Source organism: Erinaceus europaeus, chromosome 1 (genome assembly GCF_950295315.1).
Source record: "Erinaceus europaeus chromosome 1, mEriEur2.1, whole genome shotgun sequence".
Taxonomy (NCBI): Eukaryota; Metazoa; Chordata; class Mammalia; order Eulipotyphla; family Erinaceidae; genus Erinaceus; species Erinaceus europaeus.
In genome coordinates this window covers 109,483,669-109,502,143 of record NC_080162.1, presented here as the reverse complement: position 1 = coordinate 109,502,143, position 18,475 = coordinate 109,483,669, and the positions used below count along the sequence as shown (strand labels likewise).

At 43.2% G+C, this 18,475-nt stretch overlaps 1 protein-coding gene across 50 annotated transcripts in view; it reads right to left on the bottom strand.

Moving 5' to 3' along the window:
- SORBS1 (sorbin and SH3 domain containing 1) overlaps window positions 1–18,475 on the bottom strand; it is a 331,521-nt gene that overhangs the window by 168,435 nt on the left and 144,611 nt on the right. For all 50 annotated transcript variants that reach the window (XM_060193311.1, XM_060193305.1, XM_060193352.1 and 47 more), the window contains one exon: window positions 3,217–3,269. In XM_060193311.1, coding sequence (XP_060049294.1) covers window positions 3,217–3,226 — 10 coding nt within the window. In that variant the 5' untranslated portion in view covers window positions 3,227–3,269. The remainder of the gene's footprint in view (window positions 1–3,216; window positions 3,270–18,475) is intronic.

Sequence of the window (18,475 nt, the reverse complement as noted above, 5' to 3'; positions counted from 1 at the left end):
AGTGCCAGCTTGTCTGGACTTTGTCAGACAGCAAGTTTGACTCTGCCTCTGCCAGTAGGTCACTTTAGTTGCCTCCCAAAGGGACTGGTGGTCTGCTACCAACAGGTGACAGGTGAGACTGGATGCTCCTTGGCTCCACCTGTAAGCAGGTTGTTCCCCTCCTTACCCTGGCCCTCAGTCTCTCCTGAGTCACCTACAGATGAAGGCTTACTCTCCCACATGGATGGATGGAAGGAGGGTGTTGTTAAAAGAAGCCTGACAAATGCCATCACCCAGTCTGTCCTGCCTCTACCTCTCTCTCCTTTCCCGCCCCCCCCCCCCCCCGGACCTGCTTTGTTCCACTGACCAGCTCACTACTAGAAATGTGGGCCTTGCCTCCAGTCTCCCCCAGCTGGTTCTGAGCTTCCACAAAGGCTAGTTCCATGCCCCTCCTTCTTTCCTTCCCTGTTGTCCCTTCTTAGTAAACACAACAACTAAACGTGAATAAATTTAGAAAAATAATTCCATCACCTCAAGTTCCAACCTATGCAGTGCTGAAGCTGGGTGTCCAACAGTCTGGGTTTTAGACAAATTATTAAAAGCATAGGACTGGGCTGGGTGGGTAATGGAGCAATAGGTTGAGAGGGCATGTTACCATGCACAAGGACCGGGGTGCAAATCCCTGGTCCCCACCTGCAGGGCAAAGCTTCACAAGAGGTAGAGTGATGCTACAGTAGCCAGCCTCCCTCCTTCCCTCCATCCCTTCCTTCTTTCCTTTGTACCAGAGCACTGCTCAGCTCTGGTTTATGGCAGTGTGAGAGATTGAACCTGGGCCTTTAGAGCCTCAGGCAGGAGAGCGTCTTTGCATAACCATTAAGCTGTCTACCCCTGCCCAGTCTCTTTCACACTCTTGTGAGATAAGCAAATCAAAGCACTTTGCTCAGTGCCTGGCAGCCCCATCAGAGGCGAGGACAAAAGGATGCACCATCGGGACCTCCCCCCACCACCACCACCATGCCATCAGAGGCTGAAACAAATGTTTTCACCCTGGTCGCTTTCTTCCTAATTTTCATTGCTAATGATGGGTTGTTGCAAAAGTCATGTTGGCCTTTCTATGCAAAAATGCACCCCGACTTTCCCTCCCAACCCAATAGCCGGCCTCTTCATGCAGGAGATTTTCTGGGCTCCTCAAAATTAAGAAGAAAATTCCCAGGAGTGGGATGATTAGGTCACAAGGCCCAGAGTTTTGGACTCTTCCTTCTTTCTAGCACCACACCCAAGAGCGAGATCCTGGGGAGAAGTCCCACAGGCACCCCCACGCCCTCCCACTCCCAAGGCCTCTCCCTTCCTCTCTCCTGCATGCAGGGTGTGACAATGCCAGTTTAGGTTAATTTTCATATTGGGAAAGTGAGAAATTTCAAACTGAAGAGCAAACATTTTTCAAAACTGCAGCAGAGAGGGAGTGGGGGTGCTCTAGAAGCTGCATAGGCCACAGGTTCAACCCCTGGCATCACCACGTGCTAGAACCGAGCAGAGCTCTGGCCTCTCTCTCATAATTTTTAAATTTTTATTATCTTTATTTATTAGATAGAGACATCCAGAAATTGAGAGGAAGGGGTATAGAGAGAGGGAGAGAGAGACAGATGCCTGCAGCACTGCTTCACCATGCATGAAGCTTTTCCCCTGCAGGTGGGGACCAAGGGCTTGAACCAGGTCCTTGTGCACTGTAACATGTGCACTCAGCCAGGTACACCACCACCCAGTCCCTCTCTAATATATATAAATTTTAGATAGAGAGGCAGAGAGAGAGAGATAAGAGATAGCACAACATCAAAACTTCCTTCAATGCACTGGGGGCCAGGCTCAAACCTACGTCACACACGTGGCAAAGCAGCGCACTATCCCAGTGAGTCATTTCACCGGACCTAAGTACATACACATTTTTAAATGGCCCAGTCTATTTTAAACTACAACTAAAAAAGAGCTACAAAGCAGGAGCTGCTGGCAATACTGAATACTGAGTCCACTTGGAGCAGGAAACAAGGAGGGTAGATGGAGAGTAAAAGCCACTTAAGGAGCCAGGTTCAAGTCTTCCTCTGTGTCATGAGCAACCCGCATGCTCACCCAGGACTGAGCACTGGTGACAGCATGGACCTCATTCTCAGGCCTTTTGAGGCTCCAACCCAAGCATCCTGCGGATCTGGGAAGAGGCTCCAGCACATGCTCAGTAGCCAAGGTGAGCCTTAAGCTCCAGATGGAAACTTCTCTGCCTGCAGTTCTGGGCTTTGGAAAGTTGACTGTTCTTGGCTATACAGTGAGCAGTTCCTGCTCTGCATTTCCAGCTGGAAAGTTAAAAAAAAAAAAGAAAGAAAGAAAAAAAAAAACACTCAAAACTGGTCAGCTGTTTCAGTCTTTATTTTCACAGGCAATGTCACAACAAAAGGGTGAGAAAACTTGCCCTACCTGCCTGGAAGAAGGAAGGACTGGATTAGCTCTCAACCCTTGGGACAGTCACTTGGATTAAGAACTATCACTGAGGCATAAACATGCTGAGATTTATCCAACTGTATGTTTACAAATATCTGCAGCTTACTATATGGTGATCAGATCTCAACAGATGTGTTCAAAAAATAAGAGAGGAAAGGAGGAACTTTTATAAAGATTAGGACATGGGGAGTCGGGCTGTAGCGCAGCGGGTTAAGCGCAGGTGGCGCAAAGCACAAGGACCGGCATAAGGATCCGGGTTCGAACCCCGGCTCCCCACCTGCAGGGGAGTCGCTTCACAGGCGGTGAAGCAGGTCTGCAGGTGTCTATCTTTCTCTCCTCCTCTCTGTCTTCCCCTCCTCTGTCCATTTCTCTCTGTCCTATCCAACAACGACAACAACAATAATAACTACAACAATAAAACAACAAGGGCAACAAAAGGGAATAAATTTATAAAATAAATATTTAAAAAAAAATTTTTTTAAATGGTTGCAGCCATCACATAAAGATTAGGACATGGTGGTCTAAAGTACATATCACATACAGTTTGGGCAGGTAGTAAGTACTCAATTATTAATAGTAATGGGGACACTGACAATTTTTATATGCATAGCTTTGGCATTTATCCAGGTCTAAGAAAAAAATTTTAAAAACCAATGTAGTGGTGCCCTCAGAGTACGTAGGAAGTCTGGGTAAGCTGAATGGTTGATAGATTTGTCAAGAAGAGAAAGAAAGGGTTTAAAAGTGACTTACCAGAGGTCATGGTGGTGACAGGACAAGTTCTGTAACTGGGACTCTGAACTGCTCTGCAGAAAAACAAACACCACACAATGGAATTGATGAATGGTAGGCTCAGGATAAATCCCTATGATTCACATTAAAAATGCAAACACTGAATAACCCTGGGTGAAACAGAGCTGAACCAGAAGTCACTTGGCCAGGCTTTTGGTTCCTGGCCAGTCACATACTCATGGCACCTGGAGCATACCATTAACCTCCTTCACCTCAGTTGGGTCAACCACACTTTGTTTAGAAATTAGTCGAGATCTTCTACAGCTCTAACATTCTGCTAAAAACCCCGAGTTCCATAGCCTGAAGGTTCAGACACTCTACTTACTGTTTTGAGGTGGAAGTGCATTTTGCTTACTCCTGCTGGGAGTCAAATGCATAACCTCTTATGTGAACTTAGAATGAATCTTAACTCTCTTTTCGGTCACCAGGTTGTAGATGCTAGCATGATGCCATTCAGACTTCCCTGGGCAGACAACCCCACCAATGTGTCCTGGAGCCCTACTTCTCCAGAGCCCCGCCCCACAAGGGAAAGAGAGGCAGGCTGGGAGTATGGATCGACCTGTCAATGCCCATGTTCAGTGGGGAAGCAACTACAGAAGCCAGACCTTCCACCTTCTGCATCTCATAATGACCCTGGGTCCATACTCCCAGAGGGTTAAATAGGAAAGCTGTCAGGGGAGGAGAAGGGATATGGAGTTGTGGTGGTGGGAACTGTGTGGAGTTGTACCCCTCTTAGCCTATGGTTTTTGTCAGTATTTCCTTTTTACAAATAAAAATTAAAAAATTAAAAAGAATGAATGGCCTTATCCTGTGTCCTCAAGAACCACCCAACTATTTGTTGTCTTATAGTTTTACCTTTGCTAGAAAAAAATTTTTTAGGTAATTACCAATTTTTATTTGAATTACTTTACAATTTTACCACAGGAAACTAGCAGTTTATTCATAGACAGAATTATTGCCACAGCCCTCAACAATGATACTGCTACTTTTTTTATTAGTGATTTAATAATGATTAACAAAATTGTAAGATCTAGAATTTCCAGAACCTTAAGTGATATCATAATTTTTTATGCCTGGTTTCTCTCACTGGGCAAAACACTTCTGAACAGTGAATAACCATATGTATGTGGGTCTGTTACTAGAGTTTCTTCTGTCCCATTGATCTGTTGTTATCTAAGAATATATTGCATTGATTTAGAATAAGTCTTAGAATGAGGCAGTACAAGTCTACCACTTCAGATTTTAATTGTTTGTTTACTATCCTAAATGGTTTGTCTTTACATTTAAAATTTAGAATAGTCTTCTCATTGTGTGTATCCCTCAAAAGAGGTCTACTGGGATTCTGATTTGGACTGTGTGTGTGATCTATCGGTCCAGTTGGGAGAAAATTAGCATTTTAACAATATTGAGTTTTCTAATTCAGTAGAAAAGACAGCTTCTTTTTTAAAAGATCTTCTTTAATTTTACTCAGTAATATTTTCAAAGTATAGGGAGTTGGGCGGTAGCGCAGTGGGTTAAGTGCACGTGGAGCGACGCACAAGGACCGGCGTAAGGATCCCGGTTTGAGCGGTGAAGCAGGTCTACAGGTGTCTTTCTCTCCCCCTCTCTGTCTTCCCCTCCTCTCTCCATTTCTCTCTGTCCTATCCAACAATGACATCAATAACAACAACAATAATAACTACAACAATAAAAAAACAAGGGCAACAAAAGGGAATAAATAAATTAATTTTTAAAATATTTTCAAAGTATAGGTTTTTGCACATATTTTTAAAAAAAGGTCTACTGGAACAGATCTGGCAGTCACCTAATCTGAAAATCAAGTTTTCAAGACATATAGAACCATACTATTTAAACTGTGGTCTACTGGTATCACAGTGGGTTAAGCACACATAATACGAAGCACAAGGACCCAAGAAAGGATTCTAGTTCCAGCTCCTGGCTCCTCATCTGCAGAAGGTTCACCTCATAAGCAATAAATCAGGTCTGTGGGAGTCTACCTTTCTCTCTCCCTCCTTTCTCAATTTCTCTCTGTCCTATCCTATAAAAAAAAGGGGGGGGAGAAGAGAAGGGAGGGGAGGGGAGGAGAGGGGAGGGGAGGGGAGGAGAGGGGAGGGGAGGGAGGAGAAGAGAGAAGAAGAGAGGGGAGGAGAAGAGAGGAAAAAATAGCTTCTAGGAGCAGTGGGTTCATAGTGCTGGCACCAAGCCCCAGTGATAATCCTGGAGGGAAAATAAATAAATAAATAAATAAATGCCTGAATACCAACAACACTGGTAGCAGCTGGGAGCTTATTAAAATGCAGAAACTCTGCCTATACCAACTGAATCAGAATCTGCATTTTAACAAGATCTCCAGCTGGTCCCTATGCATTACCAAGCATGAGGAGTAATGGCACAGAGGAAATCAATGCCTTGGTTCATGAATTCTATAATAAGCAGGTCAAGGTGAGTTGTGAGAGTGTGCACAAGAAGACATGCTTTAGCTTTTGAACACACTGCAGTCAGGCAGTAATCTTGTTCACAGTCCTCAGACTTGACAGAGTAGGGTGCCAGGGTCAGAAAGAAAATCATTCATAGGCCTCCTCTGAAGCCCAAATCAGCAGTCACTTTTCCTCTGCCATTGTCAGATGCACCTGAGACTATGTATGGCCTTCAGCAGCTCCCCTCACATTGTTCTTTAAGCTATGGAAACAAATGTGCTCTCAGTCAAGAAACACAGTCTAGGGGACCAGGCAGGCGGTAGTGCACCAGGTTAAGCACACATAGTGTGAAGCTCAAGGATCCTGGTTCAATCCCCTGGCTACCCACCTGCAGGGGCAATGCTTCACATTGAAGTGAAACAGGTCTGAGGTGTCTTATCTTTCTTTCCCTCTCTCCTCTCAATTTCTCTCACCTTTCCAATAAAATGGAAAAAATGGCCACCAGGAACAGTTGATTCGTAGTGCTGGCACTGAGCCCCAGGAAGCGAAAAGGCAGTCTGCCATGTTTGTTTGTTTTTTAATACTTTTTAAAAGCATTTTATTTATTTATTAATTTTCCCTTTCATTGCCCTTATTTTTTTTTATTGTTGTAGTTACTGTTGTTGTTGATGATGTTGTTGTTAGATAGGACAGAGAGAAATGGAAAGGGGGGAGACAGAGAGGGGGAGAGAAAGATATCTGCAGACCTACTTCACCGCCTGTGATGCGAATCCCCTGCAGGTGGGGAGCCAGGGGCTTGAAGCAGGATCCTTAAGGTCCTTGTGCTTCGCGCCACGTGTGCTTAACCCACTATGCTACCGCCCGACTCAAATCAGCCATGTTCTGTATGTCCTGGTGATTTCTTTTCTTCCTTCCCTTTTTTTTTTTTTTTAAAAAAAAACTTACTTATTATTGGATAGACACAGAGAGAAGTTGGGAGAGAAGGGGAGCAAGGGAGGGAAAGAGACAGTGAGAAACCTGCAGGTGGGGACTAATGGACTGAACCTGGGTCCTTGAACACTGTAATGCATGTGTTTAACCGCCTGGCCCCTTGTCCTGGTGGTTTCTAACCTTAGTTTATGAACCTCAGTTTGATTTCTAGGATCAAAAGGGCTGTGTTTAAAAAAAATCTCATCTAACTTTTACTTTTTTTTTTTTTTTGCCTCCAGAGCTATCGCTGGGGCTCCGTGCCTGCACCAGAAATCCTCTGCTCCTGGGGGCCATTTTTCCCTTCTTTGTTGCCCTTGTTGTTTTTATTGTTATTGCTATAGTAGTTGTTGCTGTTGGATAGGAATATAGAGAAATCGAGAGCGGAGGGGAAGAGAGACAGACAGACATTTGCAGACCTGCTTCACCGCTTGTGAAGCAACCCCCCTGCAGGTGGGGAGCCAGGGGCTCAAACTGGGATCCTTAGACTAGTCCTTGTGCTTTGTGCCGTGTGTGCTTAATCCATTTCCCGGCCCCCACAGCCATCTTTCTTTTTTCTATTGTTATTATTGTTGTTGCTGCTGCTGTTGTTGCTGTTGGATAGGACAGAAACAGAAAGGAGGAGAAGACAGAGAAGGGGAGAGAAAGATAGACACCTTGCAGGCCTGCTTCACAGCTCATGAAGTAACTTCCCTGCAGGTGGGGAGCTGGTTGCTCAAACTGGGATCCTTGTGCCGATCCCAACTTTTACTTTTTAAACATTTTATTATGCTAAGGTTTGATTTATTCAGCTTTCAAGGGACAACTAAAGAAATGTATTTGCTACCACTATGAAGTTAATCTGAACAGTAAGCATTTTTATCCCTTCACAGCTCTTCTTAACCTTTCTCTATGTACATAAACAGTATTTACAAAGCTATAAGCATAATGTCTAGAGAATTTTGTTTTCTACATTTTAAATTAAATATTTCACAAGCATTGTTCCTTATAACATCTGTATAGTATTTCATTGTAATAACACTGCAGTTCATCTACAAATCCCCTTCTATACAGTTCCATTAACTCATCTGGATTTTAAAAACAAGCACGGAGCACAAAACATTCTTGGGTTGGAGAAGAGATGACAGTGTTTTATGAAAAAAATGAAGACTCAACTTACACTAAGTAAGTAAGCCTCAACTTACTCCAGCTGTGTTTGTGCACCCTCTGCACAATGTATACCTCTCTGTAAGACATGGCTGGCTTTTAGAGTTCAACCCATTCTTACAAACTGATCTAAAGCATGAAAGGTCATAGTTAACACTCACAATATTTAACCACCACTTTGTACAAATTCTATCCGTTAGAGCAGATGCCAGGTATAGTCCTCTCCCAGGCCAGGTACTAACTATATAGTGGCTGGATTGTAAAAAGGTAAGAGGAGATGGGTCCTGAATAAGTCCAATGGTGGTAAGAAATTTCCAATATTTTAAGATCACAAGGGTCAATAAGACCGATCACCTGGGAATACATCTGCTTTGGCGTGCGTCCTACCCAGGTTTGAGCCCCAGCACACCACATGGGAGTACTATTGCACTGGGGAAAGGTTCAGTAGATGTGGTGTCTTTCTCTGTGTGTGTCTCTTTGTTTACCTGAAAAGACTGGTCAGGAGCATAAAGTCCTGGCAACAACAAATACACCACACATGCGCACACACACACACACACAAAGTAGTATGACCACACTAGGTGATGTCCACAGTGACAAAGCATATAAGAACCACCTCTGCACGAAGACTTGTGGGGAGTAGGTTCATTCTATGCTCTACCTTGATAGTCATTTGACTCTGTAGCAGGTGACACAGAGAAATGTGGGCAAGGGAGGGTGGAGTTTAAAATAAAATTAAAACTGCCATAAGGACAGCAACAGCAGCTGTGCCAAGGAAGGTGCCCAATGTCCTGTCTTTGCCAGAGGCAGTGACAGCAGCAACATCCTATCTAGACTATCCCAGGGCCCGACTTTGGCCCTGATTCCAGTCAGCTCAGCTTCCTTGAATCCCCACGCCCCATTCAGAGTGCTGTTTTCCAATTTCCCCATAAACTGAATTACCCCAAGAACTCGCCAGTAAGTGTCTTTTTTAGATGGAGTAGACAGAGTTGGTTTGGGGTCATTTGCAACACAAGAATAGAGGTCTCAAAACTTTACATCAGGCTCAACCTGATGCTGTTGACTGGCTACGGAAGAAGGGCAAACGCTAGAAGAAGAAGTGACTAGCACAAGATAAGGGGAGTCAGAGGATTCCCAAAGGTTTCATGTGAAGAGGAGACTTTGGGGGAGTAGATTCCATTACATGCTCTCAATTCATGATCATTTGACTCTGCAGAGGGTGACACAGAGAAAAGGGGATCAGTTTAAAATAAAATTAAAACAGTCATAAGAGCAGCTGAGGCAGCTGTGACCAGGATGATAGTCAATTCATCCTTCCCTTCTGAACTAAGAGCAGGTGAAGCTAAACCCCCCCCCCCACCAGCTCAGCAAATATTTCTTGTCTCTACAACCTGAAGAGCTCAGAGTTATGGCAGCAGAGATAAAACACAAACTGTGCTTGAGAAAACTCAAAGTTCTGAAAGTCATAATCTCATCCTTGCAGAGAGTGCAAACTATTCTAATCCTAGGTAGTCTATGAGATTTTTGTTTTATACAAAACCTCTGACGTCCAACATTTATTTTAAGAACTAAAGTGTCAAGAGCTTGATTTGGTTGGGAATATGATAGAACATCTTTGGAATGTCCCCCATTAAGTCTCCTCTGGAGGAGTCAGACCCCTTGGGGGAAAAGCCAAAAAGAATAGCATGATCTACTATCGTGTCAGATAGCTGCAAGCGGAGATGGTTATTCCCCTACGGGGTTGTAGGAATTCAACAATATAGTCGTTTGGGTGGGCCAGTGAGGGTTAAGCCACCATTCTACAACATGGACTGTCTAGACCTACCATACTTGGTCACAGTGTTACAGCATCAACATAGACATTCCACTAGAAGAACAAGATGTGAAGTAGCCAGACTTGCTAAGAATGCATCTAAATAATTAACAGCTCCGCATGGCCGCTCACTCACTCTATGAGCCTCTAATTCTGAGATAAGCCTTGATGACACAAGGAGGATAAATATTAAAAATCAAAGTTGACACTTCTTCCAGCTGAAGAAGAGTCGAATAACTAAATATGGGTGGTCTATTGGGCAAGATATAAAGGTCCTTATAAGGATGGTACCAGGATTTAGGACTAGAGAGGAATTGAGCTTGTGTGTAAAACTGAATTCAAAGTCCAGGAAAGGTCCAGGGAAGAGGATAAGTCTTTGATATACTTCTCAAATAGCACATTACAACTTCTCCTGTGTGTGTGTGTGTGTGTGTGCGCGCGCGCACACACACACACACACACACACACACACAAGTTTGCAGAAGAAGTATGTGCCATCCTCAAAGCTGAGCAGACAGTATACTATAAGGAACTTTGCTCTTGTCTCCATTCAGTCATCATAAGCTCTCTTCAGAGCAGTTAGCTTCAAGATAACCAGGAGCACGCTCAAGTCCACTGAAGCTGTCAAAATGGAAGCTAATTCCCTACGTACCTTGGTTCTACACTGGCTTTAAAATACAACCTGTGCCTTGATTTGATAGATTTGCAGTTATTTCCAATGACTTAAAAAGCAGGGCCCCAGCTCACAGAGTCCCAGAATAGGTGCTTGACCTTATTGCTTTATGCTTTGCTGAGCCACCAACAAAACAGTGCTTCCCCCCTTCTTCCACAGCTCATTCTCTTCTTCACCTCCATTAATGTTATTTCTCTTGAAATGTACTCTCTATATTATTGAAGAGGGTGCAAAGCCTCTTGGGAAAGCCAGAATGGATAAACACTGAGTCCCTCACACTTCCTTTCAAGAGGAGGAAGTTAGGTAGGATAAACTTAACCCTGACATTAGCGACATTAGCTTGGGTCTGAAATCCCATAGCATGACTGTAACTCAGACTACAAGCAGCATGAACTTTCTTTGGGGAAAAGAAAAAACAAAACAAAACAAACAAACAAAAAAACACCAATGCTTCTGGAGAGGGAGCAATAGGAAGCACATCAGAAAAGTCATTCCCTACGTCCTTCCATTTCCTCCTGGAGTTCCTCCAACGCAGTTTCCGTTCTGACCAATTATCTGAAATAGCCTTCAGAAAGATTTTCAGTGCACACATATGGTCGAGCCCAACAGTGTCTGGACTGGCTAGGGCTTCACTGACCTTTCAGCTGCTTTTAAGGCACTTAACTGCTTCCTCCTCATACATTCTCAGGTCCTGATTTCTAAGTGTCACAGTGAACTGTGTTAGAGAGGGCAATGTGAATTCTCCATCTTTCTGTTGTTAATTCTAGAGGTTTAAGAACTAGGGAGTGTTGGTAGTCCACATTCCTTTCCAACCACATGCCAACTCCCTTGAGGATTTCTTATAATTATTGGAGCCAGAGGGTCCATGCAGGTTATGTAACCCATTCATCCTTTTTCACCCCACTGAAGGAATGAAGGGAGATTTCCCTGGGTGCCTTCAGACCACAGGACAAGCACCCACCGAAGCACTCTCTGCCTCTAGCCAGGGTGGCTTGCTTTTCATCGATTTCATCCATTTGTATTTCCTTAAATATATGAGTTTTGTGGCTATGAAGAAATTTGTGAACAGCCTGTAAGTGCACACATTACAGAGCACAAGGATCCAGGTTCAAGCCTCTAGTCCCCACCTGCAGGGGGAAGGCTTCACAAGTGGTGAAGCAGGTCTACAGGTGTCTCTCTTTCTCTCTCCCTCTCTATCTCCCTAACTCCTCTCAATTTCTCTCTGTCTCTATCCAATTATAAATTTTAAAAATAAATTAAAACTAACTAAATAAATTTTTAAAAAGATAAAACTTTGGGGACGGTTTAGTGGTGCACCTGATTGAGTACACATGTTACAATGTGCAAAGACCTGGGTTTGAGCCCCTGGTCCCCACCTGCAGAGGGAAAGCTTTGCGAGTGGTGAAGCAGTGCTGCAAGTATCTCTCTCCCTCTGTAACACCCCCTCCTTCTCAATTTCTGGCTGCCTCTATCCAATAAATAAATAAAGATAACTTAAAAAAAAAGTTTTAAACCACAAATCTAAACTACTCCCTCCCCTATTTGGTCAAAAAACTAAGATTTAGAAAAGTTTCCTTTTGTCTTGCTTTGTGCTCCTATTAAATCACAGACTTCCCTGTTGGTATGCTTCTAAATTCTGCTTCTAAGACCCCTTCTGTTTCATTGGTTTGGTCCCCCCTGCTTAACACTGTATTCTATTTACATAGCCACTGTTAACTAAGCACCCCCCTGCCTCTGGGACATTGGTTTAATCCTCACTGGTTCACACTTTTTCCTTCTCCCCGCCCCCTATCCTAAGTACTTCCTTTTTCCTGACTCTTCCACCTCAGGAGAGATGCAGGACAGAATTGTGTTGTGATTGGAAGAAATTAGATTGTTGAACCGCATCTCCGCTCGTCAATAAAGAGATACTGCTTCCCAGCTCAGCCATGAGTCCCTGGTGTCTCTCTCTCCCGCCCGCGAAGCTAGCACACTTCCCCCACCTCTCTACATCCTCAGGACACCTTCAGTCTCTCTGGCTTTTTTGGCAATGGATATGAACTCCAGATGCAAACTGATCTTCCACAGCCAAAATATGGACAAGGTAGGCTGTGTCATTTCTCCTTTTAGAACTTATTTACATCAGGGCTACATGGCATACCAGGTTAAGCACACACAGCATGAAGCATAAGGATCTGGGTTTGAGCTCTTGCTCCCCACGTGTGTGTGTGTGTGTGGGGGGTACACTTCATCAGCAGTGAAGCAGGTCTACAGGTGTCTCTCTCCCCATCTTCTCTCAGTATCTCTCTGTCCTATCCAATAAAATGGAAAAAATGGCCACCAAGAGTAGTGGATTCATAGTGCTGGCACCGAGCCCCAGTAATAACTCGGGAGGCAAAGCAAGAAAATCACCTCTTTACATCACCCCACTACTCACTAAACAATGTAAAGTCCTGTTGATCAGTTCCAAAGATCAGCTGAGTCCATAATAGGCACACCTCGATACTATTATGGATTTAGCTCTAGTCAATCACAACAAAACAAATGTCAATAAACCAAGTCACAGGAACATTTTAGTTTCCCTGTGCCTACAGAAGTTGTGTTTCTACCATATAGTAATCTATTATGGCAGTAGCATTATGTCTGCAAACTGTACATATCTTAGTTAAAATACTTCATTTCTAAAAACTGCAAAATGGCATTTGAGTGTTCAGGGATTCATAATGCTTTTGTTGTTTGGGGTTCTTGTTAAAGATGCAGTATCAATAAAATGCAATGGAGGAGGAAAAGGAAGGGGGGGAGGAAAAGGAGGAAGAGGATGCCTGTGTCTATCATTCCCCACCTTGCCTTCAAAATTCTGCTCCTATGATGTGGCCTCATCCTAGCAGCCCACTGAAGAGCAAGTAGCTAGCTTGCAAGGAGATTCTTGCCCGTGTCTGTCTCCTAGCAGATGATGTAGTGTCAAGCATAGAGCACCCAGTTAATAATGGCAGAGTGGATATCTGTCTCCCATACATTTGAGTACTCTTTCCCTTGCCACCCACTTCTAGTCCACCCCTACCTAACAAAAAGCCTAGTCTTGTCAACTCACCTATCCTCCTGACTCATGCATCCAAGCCACCTCTGCTGTTCCCTACCTCCTCAGACTCACTGTTGTGTTCCATTACCTCATTCTTAGACCATTACACTGTCTTACCAAGACTCAGAATCCTCCTATACCCTATGCACTGCCACATCCTGACATGGAAACAGTGAAGGAATTTCTGGTTCAAATTTCAACAAAGAAGAAAAATCTACGAAACCCCTATCAATTCAGAGGGATTGGACAGGTAGTGATTTTTTTCTAAATCAATTCAGAGGGATTGGCTAGGCAGTGATTTTTTTTTAAACTCCTCCCTAACTGGGAAGAGGTGGGGGGGGGGCAGTAAAATTCACAGAAAAAGAAAAACGTATCCGAAACACAAACTGGATAATATCATTCAAAGAGCATTCTTGAACACCTGTTATGATACCTCAGGATAGTGCTTGGCCCAGAGAAACCAACACAATTCAAACAATGTTCTTATCTTTGTAGGATAACTGACATGTGCTATTTAAATATAACATGTTGGGTAACCCTTTTGCTAGCCATCTGACCTACATCGTGGGAAGACAGAAAGAAAAGGAATTGATTCTGCACAGGAGAGAGAAAAGAGGGATGAATAAATTCTAAACTTTTCCAAGGTTCAATGTCATTGTTTCAAAAATCACCGCAGGGGAAGCAATTACAGAAGCCAGACCTTCTACCTTCTGCAACCCACAATGACCCTGGGTCCATGCTCCCAGAGGGATAGAGAATGGGAAAGCTATCATGGGAGGGGGTGGGTTAAGGAGATTGGGTGGTGGGAATTGTGTGGAATTGTACCCCCTCCTACCTTATGGTTTTGTGCGTTAATCCTTTCTTAAATAAAAAATTAAAAAAAAAAATCACCGCAGATGTCACATTTTGGAAAACACCGGTTTAAACATTCAAGTCCAAACTCCTTAGCAAACCATAAGGTTGTGTAGGATGAACTCCCAGTTACTGTTTCAGTCTCATCTCCCCCATGAAGTCCATGGCCTCTACACTCCAGGCATCACCTATGTGTCATTGGTATGGAATCCTGACAAACTAAATCTTTAATCTGACTGTTATTTCTACTAGTGCCCTTCCTTGGCCCTCCCAAATGTTAATGTTAAGGTTAATCTCAGTAGTCAGACCACTTACAACAACAACAAAAGGAAGGTTTTTGTTTTGGTGCAGCTTTGGTATTCATTCCTGTTCACAGCCATACTGTTAAGAATTTTTTTAATGGGGCTGGGTGGTGGGGGTACACCTGGTTAAGCATATGTTACAATGCGCAAGGCTGGGGTTCAAGTCCCTCCCCAGCCCCACCTGCAGGGGAAAAGCTTTCATGAGTGATGAAGCAGTGCTGCTTCTCCCCTTCCTTCTCTGGCTGTCTTTATCCAATAAATATATATTTTTTAATTTCCAGTTCTTATCTCTTGTTTTTCACCTTATAATCACCTTGTGAAAATTAAGAAAGAAAGAAGGAAAGGAAGAGAGAAAGAGGAAGAAAGAAAGAAAGAAAGAAAGAAAGGTTTTTCAAGTAAAACTTTTTTTATGGTCTTAGAATTCAGAAAACTCATGCCCAGGCTTCCATTAAAGTCATATATCTCAGTCCAGGCACTGAGGAGGAGGGGGGGGGGAGGAGGAGGAGGAGGAGGAGGAGGAGGAGGACGACGACGACGACAACAACAACAACAGCCACGTCCTGGAGCAGTAGATTCGTGGGACAGGCACAGAGCCCCATCAATAATCCTGAAGGCAAAAAAAAAAAAGTGAGAGAGACCCAGCTGACAGGAGGTGTAGATGGCCACAAAGCTGTTGAATGTTTTAGTTGGGGTCTGAGCAAAATCCTCTTTCCCCTAGAGCCCTTGGCCCACACACTGCAAAGTCTGTGCCCTGTCCTGGCAGTAGAAACAAGCTCTGGGGAGTAGAGATGGAGCCAGTTGCTAGGTGAGTAAGGAAGTGTGAAAGTTGCCTTTCTAATGCCCCAGGAGTTAGTCTGGCTCACTACATTTTTAATTCATGGAGCTCTTGTTTTAACAATATCATTTCCCTGGTTAGAGAAAATGGGAAATTAGACTTTTCACATGCCAAAAACTCCTTCTGTCTCCCCCCTTGATGTTGGTCTGCTTCTAATTCTGCTTCTAAGACCTTCTGTTTTGATCATCATGTTAGGTTAACACTATGGTCTATTTACATAATCACTGTTTTACCTGACACCCGCCCTGCCTGCAGGGCACTGGTTTAATCCCACTGGTTTGCACTCTCTTTTGGATCCGCCCCCTCTCCTAGTCACACCGTTTTCCACCGCTTAATCCCCACTGGTTCGCGCTCTTTTTCCACTCAACCCCCTATCCTACAGACTTGCTCTTCCTGACACTTCCGTCTCAGGAGATATAAAGGACAGGATTTTCTAATGAAGAGAGATCAGATTGATTGCACTGCATCCCCACTCATCAATAAAGACTTAACTGCGCTCCCAGCTCAGCCATGAGTCCCTGGTCGTCTCTTTTCCGCCCGCGAAGCTATCCCGGCTTCTGGCGCCCGAACAGGGACCGGCACCTTGATATATATATAATTTGAAGTAGGGCCTTGGGGTGGTACGTCTGGTAGAGTGTATGTGCTCCAATGGTCCAGTACTCCAGTATTCAAGCCCTCGTCCCCACCTGCAGGGGGGAAGTTTGACTAGCGGTGAAACCGGGCTATAGGTGTCTCTTTAGCACTCCTCTATTTCCCCCTTCTCTCTTAATTTTTCTGTCTCTATCCAATAAACAAGTAAAATAAAAATTTAAATTGTTTACAAAACCATTTGAAGTATTTTTTTAAATCTCATTTACATTTCTAAATGTTGTTTTAATGGTAAAAGGTAAATGTTCTCATTAGTTAAGATTATTCTTAGCCTACTTGTATTGTTCTGCTGCATAAATCTCTAATTTGCCTAGGAAATTATTGTTTTCAAGAATAAAAAAAAGAAGGAGAAGGAGGAGGACTGGAGAAGAATCTTGTCCACAAAAAAATGGCAGCTTCATGTGATGCAATCTTGCACAGAGTTATAGAGCTAATACCAAATATCTCAAATGTAGACTATCAATATGAATTCAGAGGTAATTCCTTTGAATCTAATGAAGCCAAATTACTCCAATGCAGTTCCTTATGAGGACAAAGGGGGCAATGAAATGACTTGAATGTTCAGTCAGATTTCCTGAAGAAGCAACTGCACGAAAACATTTCAAACATTGAAACAGTCAGAGGGCCTGCCAGGTGACAGCGTGCAGTCCCCACTGCTCCTGAGGTCGACAGGCTGCCAATTTCCTGCATTGAACCCAACTCTATGGCATTCCAACACCCTGAGCTCTTCTCAAACTCTTTATATGTACAACTCTGGGCACACAGTTTTTTAAACATGCATTGTTAACCAAAACAAGTCTTAAATGGAAAAAAAAAAACCACAAAAGCCTCATTTGTATTTCCCAAATACGGTTGTGTCTTCAAAACTAAAACAAAGCTGTCTAATTGCAGCATCCACTACATTTGGAACCCTCCACTCAAACCATCAAGATAATTCAAACAAGGGCAGATCCCCAAATTCATTCAATTAAAAGTAAAAACGTCTTAGTTCTACTTAAGCTGTAAGCACATAACAGCAAATTAATAAAGGCAAGTCTAGGACAAGATGATAGCTTTCTTCTTTTTAAAGAAGCAACCACATACAATGTCTACCTGTAGAGAAAGTATGAATAAAGGCATTTTGAATTCTCAGGAAAGTCAAGGTTTGGGCCATAAGCCATGGCGGGGGGGGGGGGGGGGGGGATGGTGGAAGGTGTTTAACTGAAGAAAAAAAAAATCTTAAAAACTGAAAAGGGCGGCCAGGCAGTGGCACACCTGGTTGAGTGCACATATTATAATGTGCAAGGACCCATATGCAAGTCCCAGGTACCTGCTTGCAGGGGGAAAGCTTCTCAAGTGGTGAAGCAGGGCTGCAAGTGTCTCTCTGTCTCTCTTCCTCTGTGTATTTCACTGAGTCCTCTCAATTTCTGGCTGTCTCTATCCAAAAAATAAATATAGATGATCTAAAAACAAATGTTTTTAAAATAAAAACTAAAAGGGACCTGTTAGAGCTTAAGTAAAAAAAAAGAGAGAGAGACAGGAGAGGTCCACACTCAGAAACAGCCCATAGTTCCATTTCAGTCTAAACCACAGAATTCTTAAGGCTATATATTTACCACATCATATACAAACATCTGCTTTACAGGCCCATACCATGCTCAGGAATGAGGGAACAGAAGTTCCATTCAGTAAAAAGACTTTGGGTCTTTTGCAAATACATTCCACAAATACTTCAGCTCATGATAGTGGCTTATTCAGAAATCACTTGTTTTCCTTAAGAAGCTTTGAAATTTCACGGAAGGCAAAGAGTCAATATGAAACACTGAACACATTCTATTCCCTGAGAAAACCTCCCTTCTCAGTGGCGTTTGTTTAATAACTGAGGTAGAACACATAGAGACAGTCCACAATCAATCAATAGTCCCTGGACTCAAGCCTTGGAGGCAAAGGACAGAAGTTACTCATGCCCAACTGCAATCAATGGTAGACACCAGATTCTATCAATCACATGTCAATTATATTAGTGACTTGTTTCTATCCTCTAATTTCTATTTTGTAATTTTAAAATAGTTTATTTATTTATTCATTTAGCAGACAGAGACAGATAGAAACTGAATTGAAAGGGGGATAGAGACAGAAAGACACCTGCAGTACTGCTTCACCACGCCTGACGCTTCCCCCCTGCAGATAGGGACCTGAGGTGTTGAATCTGGGTCCCTGTTCATGATAACGTGCACTCAATTGACTGTTCCCCCAACTGGCCCCATGTACTGATTTCAAGTCATTTTTAAATATATCAGTAAAAAAAAAAAAAAACTGCATTCAAATGTTTGAAATTACAGTGCAAGTTTTTAAAACTTTTTTGAAAACCCTCTCAACTAAGACCTTCATTACAACATCAAGCTCATAGCATAGATTCAGTAAAAAATACTTTAAAATTTTATGTTGTCAGGGTCAGAAGTGAACACATTACAGTAAGTAAGGACCCTGGTTCAAATCCCCAGTCCCCAACTGCAGAGGGCAGCTAAATG